Genomic DNA, 16,839 nt, shown 5'->3' on the forward strand with positions numbered 1-16,839 from the left:
TGATGTGATTTCAATCTCCTTAAATTTATTAAGACTAACATGTTGTCTATCTTAGAGAATATACCATGAGCACTTGAAAATAATGTATATTCTGCTGCTTTGGAGAAAAATGTTCTGAAAATATCAATTAAATCTAGTTGATCTAACGTATCATTTATTTTTATTTATTTACTTTTTTGTGAGAGAGACAGAAAGAGCAACAGATTAGGACAGATAGACAGGAAGGGAGAGACTTCATCAACTTATAGTTGTATAACTTTAGTTGTTCATTGATTGCTTTTTATATGTGCCTTTACCAGGGAGGGGTGGCTCCAGCTGAGCCAGTGACCCCTTGCTCAAACCAGCAACTCTGGACTTCAAGCCATCAACCTTTGGGCTCAAGCCAGTAATCATGGGATCAAGTCTATGAGCCTGTGCTCAAGCCAGTGACCTTGGGGTTTTGAACTTGTGTACTCAGCATCCCAGGTTGATACTTTATCCACTGCACCACTATCTGTCAGGCTTGAAACCTATATAGTTTTATTAACCAATGTTACTCCAATAAATTGAATACACATTATTATTTTTATTTTTTATTTTTTGTATTTTTCTGAAGTGAGAATCAGGGAAGCAGAGAGACAGACTTCAGCATGTGCCCAACCAGGATCCACCTGGCATGCCAACCACGGGGCGATGCTCTGCCCATCTGGGCTGTTGCTCTGTTGCAACCAGAGCCATTCTAGCACCTGAGGTGAAGGCCATGAAGCCATCCTCAGCGCCTGAGCAAACTTTGCTCCAGTGGAGCCTTGGCTGCAGGAGAGGAAGAGAGAGACAGAGAGAAAGGAGAGGGGGAAGGGTGGAGAAGCAGATGGACGCTTCTCCTGTGTGCCCTGGCCAGGAATCGAACGTGGGACTTCCACATGCCAGGTGGATGCTCTACTGCTGAGCCAACCAGCCAGGGCCAAATACACATTTTTTTAAAAAGAGAAATAAAAAGAATAAAAACTAGCTTCAAGAAAAATATTAGAAAGTAGTTGAAGGAAGCCTCTCTCAGTCTTTCAATAGACAGAAAATAAAATAACTCATAAAAAACCAAAAACTACTGTCAAGATAGTAAGAAATTATTTAATTGCTCATTAACTATAAGAATTGACCTGTTTGACAGTATAATCAATGTTCTCATTATATCATGTCCAAATTATCCTAAAAAGAATGCTTCATCGCCCTTTCCAAGGTATCTCCACTCTGATTCTAAAATAGATGTTTCAACTTGAACACTAGGTATATATTCTCTTCTTATATGATTTTCTTCTATATTAAAATTTTTAAATAAATACTCCAAATAATAATACCCAGAACTAAAAAAAAAAAAACAACCAAAGTTGAAATCAGAAAGAAAACAAAATATTAATGAGGATTCTATGAATCTGAACAAATATGATTGACACAAATGAAATTTTAAAATTGTCAGAGATGATAGAAAAGGAAACAAGAAGTCTCATAGCAATGAATCCTGAAGACTGTTGTTTATATACACTTCATCTGATTAATGTCTAGGGTTATATTAATCCTTGAGAGGATGGTGAAGAAGAAAGAGCCTGTCTTAGTTCAGCACCAAACAAATGTGCAGTAGACACAAGAATTGTGCTAAAGGCCAGGCCAGTTGGCTCAGTGGTAGAGTGTTGGCCCCGTGTATGGAAGCCCCAGGTTCGATTCATGGCCAGGGCACACAGGAGAAATGCCCATCTGCTTCTCTACCTTTCTCCCTCTCCTTTCTCTCTCTCTCTTTCTCTTCAGCAGCCAAGGCTCCATTGGAGCAAAGTTTGCCCAGGCGCTGACGATGGCTCCATAGCTTCCACTTCAGGTGCTAGAATGGCTCTGGTTGCAACAGAGCGATGGCTCAGATGGGCAGAGCATTGATCCATATTGGACTTGCCAGGTGGATCCCAGTCAGGTGCATGTGGCAGTCTGTCTCTCTGCCTCACGTTTCTCACTTTAGAAAAAAAAAAAGAAAGAAAGAAAAAAAGAATTGTGCTAAGAACTTTGTGAATCAATTTGCCATCTGCCATCCAGCTGCAGATATGTTAATGGAATCAAACCAGCTTGTCAGTGGACAGAAATTTGGGTTAAGGGCAATCCACATACCATATTTGTTGGCAAACACTGGATCTGAATAGATCTTTCTGTTAAAGGAGGTGAGTGGAAAACAACCATATCAACATGGGGACTGTAAAATAAGTGCTATAGAATAAGAAAAAAGAAATTAGCTATTCAGAGGATTTCTGAAAATTATCCACTACAAGAACTCTAGAAGAAATAATTTTGGAAATCTATTTGACATCCTCAATGTATATAAAATGGTATGATCTCCATGGAACCAGAGCCAAAAGCCACAGGAGGAAAATGGGAGTAAACTAAAAACATAAAAACAAAATTAAAGTTTACATTTGAAATAGTAAAGAATAAAATAAACGCTGAGAAGAAAGAAATTTGTGGTGAAGAGGGTAGATTTGAAAAATTCCCAGAGGAAGAAAAAGGACAAACCTGATAAAAATAATTACAAAGAAGATGATAAAGATAGACGACAATAAATAAGCAAGCAAGCAAAGAATTATAGGCTTGTCTGAGGAGTAAATGAGGGCAACTAAAGGGAACAATAATCAAAAGACATAGTTGAGAACAGAAACAATAATCTCGGCCTGGCGTGCGGAGGACCCGGGTTCGATTCCTGGCCAGGGCACACAGGAGAAGTGCCCATTTGCTTCTCCACCCCTCCGCGGCACTTTCCCTCTCTGTCTATCTCTTCCCCTCCCGCAGCCAAGGCTCCATTGGAGCAAAGATGGCCCGGGCGCTGGGGATGGCTCTGTGGCCTCTGCCCCAGGCGCTAGAGTGGCTCTGGTCGCAACATGGCGACGCCCAGGATGGGCAGAGCATCGCCCCCTGGTGGGCAGAGCGTCGCCCCTGGTGGGCGTGCTGGGTGGATCCCGGTCGGGCGCATGCGGGAGTCTGTCTGACTGTCTCTCCCTGTTTCCAGCTTCAGAAAAATGAAAAAAAAAAAAAAAAAAAAAAGAAACAATAATCAAAAAATATTATAGAGGAAAATTTTTCTAAGAGAAAAAGAATTACAACCAGTGTGAGCCTATGAATTAAAAAAGCTTACTATATTTTAGGTAAAATCAGGTAACAACAGATTCTTGCCTATGTAGAGATAAGAAAGAATTGTGGTTTACATCGCCTCACTAATAAATTATGGTACATTTTTTTGAGAGTTCTTTAAATATTCTGATAGAAATTCTTTATATAAACTTAACAAATATTTTTTCTTAGCCTGTATCTTGTCTTTTCATGTTTTTACTTTAACTTTTGAAGAGAAAAAGGTTTATGTCTAATTTATTAATTTTTTCTTTTATAGATTGTGTTTTTGATATTGTATATAATAATTTTTACCCCAACCTAAAGTCACAAAGATATTCTCCTATTTTTTTCTTCCAGAAGTTTTATAACTTAAAATTTTATATTTAGGTGTATGGTCTATTTTGAGTTAATTTTCCATATAATCTGCAGTATCAATTAAAGTTTATTTTGTGAAATACGATTATCCAATTGTTACCAGACCATTTGTTGAAAAGACTATCTTTTCTCCACTGAATTGCCTTTGAATCTTTGAGATGTTTTTTATATATATAAACACATCTATTTAAAACTTTCATTCTGTTCTACTGATCTATTTGCTTATCTTTACACCAATACCACAATGCCTTGAGTACTGTAGCTTTACAATAAATCTTGATATCAGTAGTGTTAGTATTCTAAATTTGTTTTTTCCCCCAAAGTTGTTAGGTCATTATTCTAAATCTCTTACATTTACATATACCTTTCAAAATTAGTTTGTCATTTACACACACATACACACAGCTGGCAGGGAATTTGAGTAGGATTGCATTACTTTAAAGATCCAGTTGGGGAGAATTGACATCTTAATATTATTGAGTCTTTTGATCTATGAATATGGTTTATCTACTTATTTAGATTTCTTTAATTTTTTTAAGCAGTGTATTATAATTTTTAGTGTATAGGTCTTTCATATTTTTTTGAGATTTATCCCTAAGTATTTATGTCCTTTGACACTATTGTAAATGGTATTTTTTAAATTCTAACTTCTGTTCATACCCTTTTAATATATAGATACGCATTAGAGTTTTTTATAGATCTTGGATTCTGCAATCTTAATTAAACTCATTTATTTGTTGTAGTAGTGTTTTTGTAGATCCCATGGGATTTTCTTAGTACATAATTACCGTCAAATAATGAAAGCTTTACTTTTTGTCCCCAATTTAGATATATATTTTTTCCTTATTATACTGTCTGAAGTTTTGAAAGGAGATATTCTTGTCTTATTGCTGATTTTAAAGAGAAAACATTCAATTTTTCACTACAACAAATACTATGGATTTAGTGTTTCTACCTTTTTTAAACTTTTTATTTTTTTAAAATTTTTAAAAATTTATTTATTTATTTTTACAGAGACAGAGAGTGAGTCAGAGAGAGAGATAGACAGGGACAGACAGACAGGAACAGAGAGAGATGAGAAGCATGAATCCTTAGTTTTTCTTTTTTTTTCTTTTTTTTTTAAATTTTATAATTTAAAAAGGGTTTCCCCTCACATTTTCTGAGAGTTCACTTCCCCAAAATAGACTTTTTTAGTAGTTTCTAGTATTATATATAGCTGTCCAGAGTGATATTTAGGTGTGAATTGATTAATAGTAGTAGTTTTTTGGGGTTTTTTTTTGTATTTTTCTGAAGTTGGAGAAGGGGAGGCAGTCAGACAGACTCCCGCATGCACTCGACCGGGATCCACCCGGCACACCCACCAGGGGGCGATGCTCTGCCCATCTGGGGCATCGCTCTGTTGCAACCAGAGCCATTCTAGCGCCTGAGGCAGAGGCCACAGAACCATCCTTAGCGCCCGGGCTATCTTTGCTCCAATGGAGCCTTGGCTGCGGGAGGGGAAGAGAGAGACAGAGAGGAAGGAGAGGGGGAGGAGTGGAGAAGCAGATGGGCGCTTCTCCTGCGTGCCCTGGCCGGGAATTGAACCTGGGACTCTTGCACGCCAGGCCGGCACTCTACCACTGAGTCAACCAGCCAGGGCATATAAGTATATTTTTTACTATTATAGAAGTAATATATCTACATTATTAAAAAGTTTTGGAAAGTCAGAAAAGTGGAAAAAAAATGAAACTGTCAAATCGATATCCTACCAAAATATTTTTAACATTTTGATGTATATCTTTTTATAATTACACACACATAATCATGTGTATAAAAACATACATAGACACATATAGTTTTTAGTTTGTTACTGTACTGTACAGTAATTTCTCCCTTATCATCAATAGGTTCTGTGATTTTAAGTGAAACAATGTACAATATCCCAATTTTGTCATAAGCTAACCTATATAAACAAGAGTTAAGATCCTACAGCATCTCATCAATGTTGAATGAAACAGTTGAGGGTCCACTGTACAAAAAATTTATATATTAACTTCTGCATCTAGTTTGATAAATTAGCTGTACCACACAAAACCTCCTGTTACGAACTACCATAAAATTTAAGAAAAGACTGAAATGTCTGACCAGTGGTGGTGAAGTGGTTAGAGCACTGACTCAGAATGCTGAGGTCCCTGGTTTGGAATCTGGTTGCCAGTTTGAGCTCAGGATCATTAACGTAATCCCAAGGTTGCTGACTTAAACCCGCAGTTCATTAGCTTGAAGTCCAAGGTCGCTGACTTATGCCTAAGATTTCTTGGCTTGTGTTCAAAATCACTGACTTGGGAAAGGGGTCACTGGGTTGTCTTGAGCACCCTAGTCAAGGCACCTATACGAAGCACTCAATGCACAACTAAAGTGAAGCAAATACAAATTGATGCTTTTCATCTCTTCTCCCTCTCTCTCCTTTCCTCTCTCTTTTTGAAGGTACTAAGGAGCAACCAAAAAAGCTAGGGTTTAGGGGACCTGATTAAAGTACAGATAGGAAATGAGTGGGAAACACACAGAAAAGAAAATAAAGGTCTAACACAGGGGTCCCCAAACTACATCCTGCGGGCCACACGTGGCCCCCTGAGGCCATTTATCCAGCCCCCGCCACACTTCTGGAAGGGGCACCTCTTTCATTGGTGGTCAGTGAGAGGAGCATAGTTCCCATTGAAATACTGGTCAGTTTGTTGATTTAAATTTACTTGTTCTTTATTTTAAATATTGTATTTGTTCCCATTTTTTTTTTACTTTAAAATAAGATATGTGCAGTGTGTATAGGGATTTGTTCATAGTTTTTTTTATAGTCCGGCCCTCCAACGGTCTGAGGGACAGTGAACTGGCCCCCTATGTAAAAAGTTTAGGGACCCCTGGTCTAACACATATGTAACAGGATCCCCAGTAGGAAAGAAGAGAGAGAATGAGACAGAACCAAAACTTAATTAGAGAATGCTGAGGATTTTCCAAAATAAAAATAAAAATTAAAGTCATATTTTTTAGAGGTTCTAAAATTCTAACCTGGATGAGTAGAAAGAAAAATACTTCTCAGCCGTCATTGTATAGCTTCTAATAAACATAATCAAAAACATAATTAAAGAACAATTATTATTATTATTTTTTACTTTTTTTTTTCTTTACAGAGACAGCGAGAGGGATAGACAGGGACAGACAGACAGGAACGGAGAGATGAGAAGCATCAATCATTAGTTTTTCATTGAGCGTTGCAACAACTTAGTTGTTCATTGATTGCTTTCTCATATGTGCCTTGACCGCGGGCCTTCAGCAGACCGAGTAATCTCTTGCTTGAGCCAGCGACCTTGAGCTCTAGCTGGTGAGCTTTTGCTCAGACCAGATGAGCCCGCACTCAAGCTGGCGACCTCAGGGTCTCAAACCTGGGTCTTCAGCATCCTAGTCTAACGCTCTAGCCACTGCGCCACCGCCTGGTCAGGCACAATTATTACTTTCAAAAGAGCTACAACATGACAGAAAACCATGTCTTCAATAAAAACAACGGAAGCAAAATAAATGAATAAATAAATATAATATATATTAAAACCATTGAAATGAAACAACTGGAAGTCTAGAATTTCATATTTAATGAAACATCTGTCAAAAGTGAAGTAATGAAGAGATTGCAGGCCAAAAGTACAACAGTAAGAGTTTATCACCAGCAGGACAACACTTAAAATATAAGGAAGTTCTTTAAATATAAGGGAAATGACACCATATTAAAGAATTTTGATTCAGGAAGAAACCAGGAGGACCAGAAATATAGTACCTGTATGGATATATATATATATATATATATATATATATAAAAGTATGTTCACTTAAAACAATAACAATAATGATGATAGTAATGTTCAGTAAGGTTTAAAGTATATGTAGATTTAGAAGATATGTTAACAGCACAAAAAGAAGAAAGAAGTAAATCAAGTTTAAGTATTAAAAAGTCCTTGCATATAGTTTTATTAACCAGTGTCACCACAATAATGTAATTTAAAAAGTTTTTGCATTGTTAGGAAAGTTGTAAAAGTAATTATTTAGGCTAGATATTGATAAATCAAGGGTACAGACTGTAAATTCTTGAATGCCTCTAAAAATAATTAAGGCATGTATATCTAATAAGTTAATAAAGTGAAGCAGACTGGATAATAAAAATATTTAATTTTAACAGAAAAAAGGGAAAAAGGGAACAAAAATGAGGTAGAGGCAAAAAACAAAGGATAAGATAGTAGGTATACCTTAATATTATCTATAAATATATTAAATATATTATTAATGCTAAGTACTTTAGTTTGAAGATAACTGTCAGACTACATTAGAAAAACCTTTATAATGCTTCTATGAAACATATTTTGAACATAAGGACACAGAAAACTTAAAGTATAAGGATTTAACAAAAGATATTTCATAATAATTCTGAGAGAAATACAAATGATATAGTTGTAATAATATCAAACAGAGAACACTACGTATAGCACAGGGGTCCTCAAACTATGGCCTGTGGGCAGCATGCAGCACACTGAGGCCATTTATCCGCCCCCGCTGCACTTCTGGAAGGGGCACCTCTTTCATTGGTGGACATTGACCATTTCATTAGCCAAAAGCAGGCCCATAGTTCCCATTGAAATACTGGTCAGTTTGTTGATTTAAATTTACTTGTTCTTTATTTTATTTTATTTATTTATTTTTATTTATTTTATTTTTTTAATAAATTTTTATTAATGGTAATGGGATGACATTAATAAATCAGGGTACATATATTCAAAGAAAACATGTCTAGGTTATTTTGTCATCAAATTATGTTGCAAACCCCTCGCCCAAAGTCAGATTGTCCTCCTTCACCCTCTATCTAGTTCTCTGTGCCCCTCCCCCTCCCCCTAACTCTCTCCCTCCCTCCCTCCCATGTCCTCCCTCCCCCCCCACCCTTGGTAACCACCACACTCTTGTCCATGTCTCTTAGTCTCATTTTTATGTTCTACCAATGTATGGAATCATGTAGTTCTTGTTTTTTTCTGATTTGCTTATTTCACTCCTTATAATGTTATTAAGATCCCACCATTTTGCTGTAAATGATCTGATGTCATCATTTCTTATGGCTGAGTAGTATTCCATAGTGTATATGTGCCACATCTTCTTTATCCAGTCTTCTATTGAAGGGCTTTTTGGTTGTTTCCATGTCTTGGCCACTGTGAACAGTGCTGCAATGAACATGGGGCTACATGTGTCTTCACGTATCAATGTTTCTGAGGTTTTGGGGTATATACCCAGTAGAGGGATTGCTGGGTCATAAGGTAGTTCTATTTGCAGTTTTTTGAGGAACCACCATACTTTCCTCCATAATGGTTGTACTACTTTACAGTCCCACCAACAGTGAATGAGGGTTCCTTTTTCTCCACAGCCTCTCCAACATTTGCTATTACCCGTCTTGTTGATAATAGCTAATCTAACAGGGGTGAGGTGGTATCTCATTGTAGTTTTGATTTGCATTTCTCTAATAACTAATGAAGCTGAGCATCTTTTCATATATCTGTTGGCCATTTGTATCTCTTCCTGGGAGAAGTGTCTGTTCATGTCCTCTTCCCATTTTTTTATTGGATTGCTTGTTTGTTTGTTGTTGAGTTTTATGAGTTCTTTGTAAATTTTGGATATTAGGCCCTTATCTGAGCTGTCGTTTGAAAATATCAGTTCCCATATAGTTGGCTGTCTGTTTATTTTGATATCAGTTTCTCTTGCTGAGCAAAAACTTTTAATTCTGATGTAGTCCCATTCATTTATCTTTGCCTTCACTTCTCTTGCCATTGGAGTCAAGTTCATAAAATGTTCTTTAAAACCTAGGTCCATGATTTTAGTACCTATGTCTTCTTCTATGTACTTTATTGTTTCAGGTCTTATATTTAGGTCTTTGATCCATTTTGAATTAATTTTAGTACACGGGGACAGGCTGTAGTCGAGTTTCATTCTTTTGCATGTGGCTTTCCAGTTTTCCCAACACCATTTGTTGAAGAGGCTTTCTTTTCTCCATTGTGTGTTGTTGGCCCCTTTATCAAAGATTATTTGACCATATATATGTGGTTTTATTTCTGGGCTTTCTATTCTGTTCCATTGGTCTGAGTGTCTATGTTTTTGCCAATACCATGCTGTTTTGATTATCGTGGCCCTATAATATAGTTTAAAGTCAGGTATTGTAATGCCCCCAGCTTCATTCTTTTTCCTTAGGATTGTTTTGGCTATTCGGGGTTTTTTATAGTTCCATATAAATCTGATGATTTTTTGTTCCATTTCTTTAAAAAATCTCATAGGGATTTTGATGGGAATTGCATTAAATTTGTATATTGCTTTGGGTAATATGGCCATTTTGATTATATTTATTCTTCCTATCCAAGAACAAGGAATATTTTTCCATCTCATTGTATCTTTTTCGATTTCCCTTAACAATGCTTTGTAATTTTCATTATATAGGTCCTTTACGTTCTTTGTTATGTTTATTCCTAGGTATTTTATTTTTTTTGTTGCAATCGTGAAGGGGATTATTTTTTTGAGTTCGTTTTCTAATATTTCATTGTTGGCATATAGAAAGGCTATGGACTTTTGTATGTTAATTTTGTATCCTGCGACCTTACTGTATTGGTTTATTGTTTCTAATAATCTTTTTGTGGAGTCCTTCGGGTTTTCGATGTATAGGATCATATCATCAGCAAAAAGTGATAGCTTTACTTCTTCTTTTCCGATATGGATGCCTTTTATTTCTTTGTCTTGTCTGATTGCTCTGGCCAGAACTTCTAGCACCACGTTGAATAAGAGTGGAGAGAGTGGACAACCCTGTCTTGTTCCTGATTTAAGGTAGAAAGTCCTCAGTTTTATGCCGTTTAATAGGATGTTGGCTGATGGTTTATCATATATGGCCTTTATCATGTTGAGATATTTTCCTTCTATACCCATTTTGTTGAGAGTCTTAAACATAAAATTGTGTTGTATTTTATCAAAAGCCTTTTCTGCATCTATTGATAAGATCATGTAGTTTTTGTTCTTTGTTTTGTTGATATGGTGTATTATGTTAACCGTTTTGCGTATGTTGAACCATCCTTGAGATTCTGGGATGAATCCCACTTGATCATGATGTATTATTTTTTTAATATGTTGTTGTATTCGGTTTGCCAGTATTTTGTTTAGTATTTTAGCATCTGTATTCATTAGAGATATTGGTCTGTAGTTTTCTTTCTTTGTGCCATCCTTGCCAGGTTTTGGTATGAGGGTTATGTTGGCCTCATAAAATGTGTTTGGAAGTATTGCTTCTTCTTCAATTTTTTGGAAGACTTTGAGTAGAATAGGAACCAAGTCTTCTTTGAATGTTTGATAGAATTCACTAGTTTGTTCTTTATTTTAAATATTGTATTTGTTCCAGTTTTTTTTTTTTTTTTTACTTTAAAATAAGATATGTGCAGTGTGCATAGGGATTTGTTCATAGTTTTTTTTATAGTCCGGCCCTCCAACCGTCTGAGGAACAGTGAACTGGCTCCCTGTGTAAAAAGTTTGGGAACCCCTGATATAGCAAGTAGTAATAACCCAGATAGAGAAGGATATTTTATACTGATGAGTCCTTTTCACAGGAACATGTAACAATCCCAAGTTTGTGTGCACCTACTACAACAGTATCAAAATAGTAGTTGACAGAATTAAAAGGTTAACTAGAGAAATCCATCTTTACATTTTTAACACATTTCTGTTAATAACTGATAAAAACAATCAGATAAAAATATTATTAGTGAAATTATATATACATAACAAAGCATTATAGAGAGCAGGACAGCAAATCCTGAAGGGAAAGGGGAAGGGCGTCGTAGGGAGGGGGCAAAAGGGTTGTATTAAGGGGAACACAGGGGTGGGAGGGAGGGAGGTATATTCAGTGGGACACTTGAATCTATGTAAGCACAATAAATTAAAATCAATAAAAATATTAATAGCGATTTAATAAATAATAAATTCCATTAGTTGACATATGTAGAGTTCTGCAACCAAAACAATGTAGAACATTATTTTCAAGTATACACATTAAATAATTGAAAAAATGTATACTGGGCAATGTTTCAACAAACAACAAATTCTATATTCTCGTTCCACAGTGTAATTAAGTTAGAAGTCTATAAATAAAAAGCTAGAACATTTCTAAATATTTGAAAATTAGGCAACTATATACATATGTATGTATATACACATACATACACACAGTATTTGTATATGAATATAGTGTTTATTATATATGTCATATATAATCTTCCATTTCACTTAATATTATAAGGTGTTTTCTCACATATTTTTTTTTCCTCGTGGACATAGCCTAAGACTTTACTGTCATTTTCTTCACACAAAGCAGGAAACTCCAGGGAAGTCAGATTTATGTAGTTCCTAGCTGAACGATATGAGCAGGAGTGGGTAAAGGAAAACGCTTGCTTTTCCACCCCTAAGGGTGTCTTCTGCTGGCCACTTTCAGTTTTTTTTAGTAGCCCAGCACCCATCCTCTAAAAATACATCATAAAGGACCACAAATGCACTTTATTTGGGCATCTGCCTGCTCTTGTGGAAGGAAAATAGAGGTAAGTCAGATAGAATCTTGTGTTTTAATTTCCTGAATCTCCCACAAGAAAGGTGGGAGAAGGAAAATTAGAATGAGAGAGAACTAATATTTAGTTTATTTTATTCAATCCACAAAGGTGAGCTGCTTAGGTGAGTGAGTAAGTTCTGCTGGAGAGAGTGAGAACTCAAAGCTGCATGACAGTGCTCAGGTCTGCCCTGCGCGGCCTCGCTGGGCAACACCGTTGAGTGGCAGGGTCGTTTTTCTTTAGAGGGAGATTCCGTGTGTTGAACGACTTGCAACGTTTTGTGAAACATACCCTTAAAGGCTATCAGAAGCAGTTTGCCTTTGTTAATAAAGCTCATTGCTTACACATATTTTTAGAAAGCCTGAAGTATTTCAAATTGTCGGCAATTATTCGTTACTAGCAATCTTGTAATTTTATGCAGAGCAGATTATTAGCATTAATTAGTTTTACTTAATTAGTTTTAGTATTTGCATTTTAATTTAACATTTCACTTTTCCCTTCTATATAGCAATGTAGTGTGAACGTAATTTGAAATTTAAAATTACATTAGCCCATTTGCAGTATATTTATACAACAGAATGGAAGAATCAATTGCATTGTTCTTTTACAATACACTCTAACTTTGATTTTCTTCAATTTAATTCTTAAAAGAAGAATTTTTTATGAATTCAAATGGTATGAGGTTACACTACTGGAAGGAAGAAAAGAATTCAGTAATTTTTGAGTAATGCGCTACTCTATTCCACTGTTGTTTTTCACTTGGAATGGGGTGGCTGTCAGGTAAGCGGAGCGCAGTTGCGGCTACGCCCCCCCTTAGCTTCCAGGCGCATCAGGTAGATCCCGGAAGGTGCGAGTTGCCGCCTCGCCGCTGACGCTGGGAAGGTGACAGTTGGCTACTGCGGTAGCCTCCCCAGCAGCCGGCAGCCTCTTCTGGCCGCTCCAGAAAAAAAGAAGACCCTTTCCCCAGCAAGGTGAGGCCGGGATTGTAGTTGAACTTGCTGTTACCGAGGGCTTTGAAGCTAAGGGTACGCAAGCTTACTTGTAATTGTATAGTTCGTTGGGATGACCCAGGTCTGCCAGCGGTGTCCTAAAACATGGGAGATGGGTTTGTATTTTTCCTAGGAAAAGAAAGGACTCTTTTCTATCACTTCATTTCATGTTATTCGACTGATTAGAATACTATTTCAACAGGTGGCAGAGAGCGATCTTTTAGGGCAGGTTAGGAGCGCCGCCTCCTGCCCTGGGTTCCGCACCTCTATGTGGTCGACGAGCGTAACCTGTGCTTTTAATTCCATTTGCAGTCCCCGGAGTCCAGTGGGCTAAGGTGGCTCCGGGGGAGGAACGCACCTTCCCTGGAAGGGCCAGAGAAGGGTTTGGAGCCCCTCAGCGCGGCGGCAAGAGAGATCGGAACTGATCGCACCTCTACTCTCGCCGAGATTCACAGTACGTAGTCCTCGGAGCTGGGGCTCTCCAACACGGTGCGTCCGGGCCTAGCGCTGGGCTGCCGCGACGCGTCTCAAGCGGGCTGCCACCGCCCCGCCACCGCCACCGCCGCCGCCGTTGGTTGTGGCGATACCAGTTGTCTACGCGGTGGTCTGCGCAGTGGGGCTGGCGGGCAACTCGGCTGTGCTTGCTGTACGTGCTGCTGCAGACGCCTCGTAAGAAGAATGTCACCAGCCTTTTCGTCCTCAACCTGGCCATTGCTGACGAGCTCTTCACATTCGTGCTGTCTGTTAATATCGCCGACTTCCTGCTGCGGCAGTGGCCCTTCGAGGAGCTCCTGTGTAAGCTCATGTGTAAGAAACGGGTGACTCTTGGTGGTGGCGATCCTGGTCGTGTGCCTCCTCCGCTAATACGCCCTATCACCTGAGCACCATGTTGGCGCTCACCACCGACCTCCACAGACACCACTCGTCATCGCGGTCTCCTACTTCATCACCAGCCTCAGCTATGCCAACAGCTGCTTCAACCCCTTCTTCTATGCCTTCCTGGACGACAGCTGCCGCAGGAGCCTCCGCCTGCTGCTGGCGCCCCCACTTCAGCAACGCCAGCCCTGTGGCGCTCAGTGTACCGTCCCTGAACCGCAGTCTTCAAACCTCCTTTCCCCATTCCTCTTTCCCCAAACTTCCTAGAGATGCAGATTCTTTGGTTTTGTCTCAGACCTAGTGGATTGGACGTGCTGTGGCTGCGCTTGCAATTTGAATTTACTAGGCTCTCTGGGTGATGCTGGAACATATCTAGTGTGAGGACCATTGCGGCCGAGAACGCCCACTAATCCTTTCCTAATGCCAAAGGACACTCCCTGAAATTCACCAGTGTTAGGGCGTAGGGTTATAGGAGAAAGGCAAACTGCTAGAAACTCCTTTCTCGTTCCCTTACTCTCACTCCTCCTCAAGTCGTGAGCCACTCTAGGTGGAACCCTTGACTATCACCGGTTGAGGCCTGAGGCGCCACGGCTCCATCGGCTCCGTGCTCGCCTCTGCACTTTACTTCTTTGGTTTCCAGCAGCGACTGTACTGTTTTTCAAACTGTGAACAGCCTGCTCATTCCCCTAGTACTTCTACAAGCGTTCTAACAGCCGAAGAAGGTCAAGGCGCTTGCGTTGCATGCCCGCTTCTCCGAGGTGAGCGGGGATGGTTGACAAGGAAGTAACAGTTTAAGGTGGGGTGAGAAGGTGAGGCTGTGGGGGTATGGAGAGAAAAAGACAGAAAAGCGGAGGAGGTGTAGGATGAAGGAGGTGGAGCTTGGTTGTGACTCTTTATAATAGTGATAAGACTAGTGATAATCCCCATTCTTTTTTTATTAAATTTTTTATTAAAAAAATTTTTTTTACAGGGACAGAGAGAGAATCAGATAGAGGTATAGATAGGGACAGACAAACAGGAACGGAGAGAGATGAGAAGCATCAATCATCAGTTTTTTGTTGCGACACCTTAGTTGTTCATTGATTACTCTCTCATATGTGCCTTGATTGAGGGCCTTCAGCAGACTGAGTAACCCCTTGCTCGAGCCAGTGACCTTGGGTCCAAGCTGGTGAGCTTTCTACTCAAGCCAGATGAGCCCGCGCTCAAGCTGGAAACCTCGGGTTCTCGAACCTGAGTCCTTCCGCATCCCAGTCCAACGCTCTATCCACTGCGCCACCGCCTGGTCAGGCAATAATCCCCATTCTTGATCTAGCCCCTGCTTTCTTTGCCTCTCTCCTTTTTCCTACTTCTATTCTAACCTGAAAATGTTCCGGACTCAGGCTCTTGGGGACTCAGCTAGCTCTGCTCAGGACAGGCCTGGAGTTTGAGTTGCCCGGGCGCGTGATTGTGGCCCCCCATTGCGGAGACAACTGTTCAGCGCAGAGCGTCCTAAAGTGGATCGCGTCTGCTCAATTGCTCCTTGAACAGTCGCTTCGTAATCATCGCTTTTTTCCACAGGATTTGATAGCCCTCATGCTCTTTTGTCCCTGTGGACCTCCCTTAAAATTTGGACCAGTTCGTTACAATTTCTCGTGTATTGTTTGTCAGGAGTGAGAACTTTATAAATATATAGTATCCCAGCCTCATAAATTTCTGCGAGAAGCAAATGAGATGAAAAGAAATGCATGTTCATTCTTTCGTTTTCTTTTTGTCATATTCTTCACCCCTTTGCCTTTGGGACAGCCAGGAAGATGAAATAAAGACACCCTCATATTTCTCGCTACTAGATTTATTTCCACTGGGAGCTATAGATTTCATAATGCTTTATTCCTTAGTCCCAGACAACATTTGGCAGTCAGGTGAACCTGGTAAATACCTAATTCTGGAATCACAAAGGAATCCAACCAGCAACCTACTTAACTTTATTTTATTTTCACTTATGGGAGATAAAAGTGCATTTAACGTGCGGAGGACTCGGGTTCGATTCCCGGCCAGGGCACACAGGAGAAGCGCCTATTTGCTTCTCCACCCCTCCGCTGCGCCTTCCTCTCTGTCTCTCTCTTCCCCTCCCGCAGCCAAGGCTCCATTGGAGCAAAGATGGCCCGGGTGCTGGGGATGGCTCTGTGGCCTCTGCCTCAGGCGCTAGAGTGGCTCTGGTCGCAACATGGCGACGCCCAGGATGGGCAGAGCATCGCCCCCTGGTGGGCAGAGCCGCTCCTGGTGGGCGTGCTGGGTGGATCCCGGTCGAGCGCATGCGGGAGTCTGTCTGACTGTCTCTTCCTGTTTCCAGCTTCAGAAAAATGCAAAAAAAAAAAAAAAAAAAGTGCATTTAAGGTACAGGGATATATATATGTATGTATATATATATATATACATACATATATTCAATAAATGATTACTACAGTAAGTTTAGTTAACATCTATCATCTCATAGATACAAAAGAAAAAAATGTTCTTTTTGTGTTGAGAATTCTTATGATTTGCTCTCCTGACAACATTCTTTTTATTTCTAGAAATCTTCCTTTTAATTTTATTTAGAAAATTAATTTTAACAGGGTGACATTGTATATAGGTTTCAGGTAAAAATTTCTATAGCATTTGAACTGTTGATTATGTTGTATATCCATCATTCAAAGTCAAATCTTTTTCTGTCACCTTATATTTGTCCCTCTTTATACCCTTTCCCCCACCCCCTGCCCCCTGCCTCTCTTCCACATCCCTCTCCCCATGGTAACCACTTCACTTTTATCTATGTCCATGAGTCTCAGATTTATATCCCACCTATGTGTGGAATTATACAGCTCTTAGCTTTTTCTGATTTA

The 16,839-nt window shown here is 39.2% G+C and overlaps 1 protein-coding gene across 1 annotated transcript; it reads left to right on the forward strand.

The window, feature by feature from the left end:
• Positions 1-12,059: 12,059 nt before the first annotated feature.
• Positions 12,060-15,631, forward strand: NPBWR1 (neuropeptides B and W receptor 1). Its single transcript, XM_066266407.1, is given in 8 exon segments — positions 12,060-12,107; positions 13,608-13,742; positions 13,744-13,925; positions 13,927-13,960; positions 13,962-14,007; positions 14,010-14,185; positions 14,669-14,736; positions 15,358-15,631. Coding segments are annotated over 8 exon segments (963 nt in total).
• The last annotated feature ends 1,208 nt before the right edge of the window (positions 15,632-16,839 follow it).

This window comes from Saccopteryx bilineata, chromosome 3 (genome assembly GCF_036850765.1).
Source record: "Saccopteryx bilineata isolate mSacBil1 chromosome 3, mSacBil1_pri_phased_curated, whole genome shotgun sequence".
NCBI lineage: Eukaryota > Metazoa > Chordata > Mammalia > Chiroptera > Emballonuridae > Saccopteryx > Saccopteryx bilineata.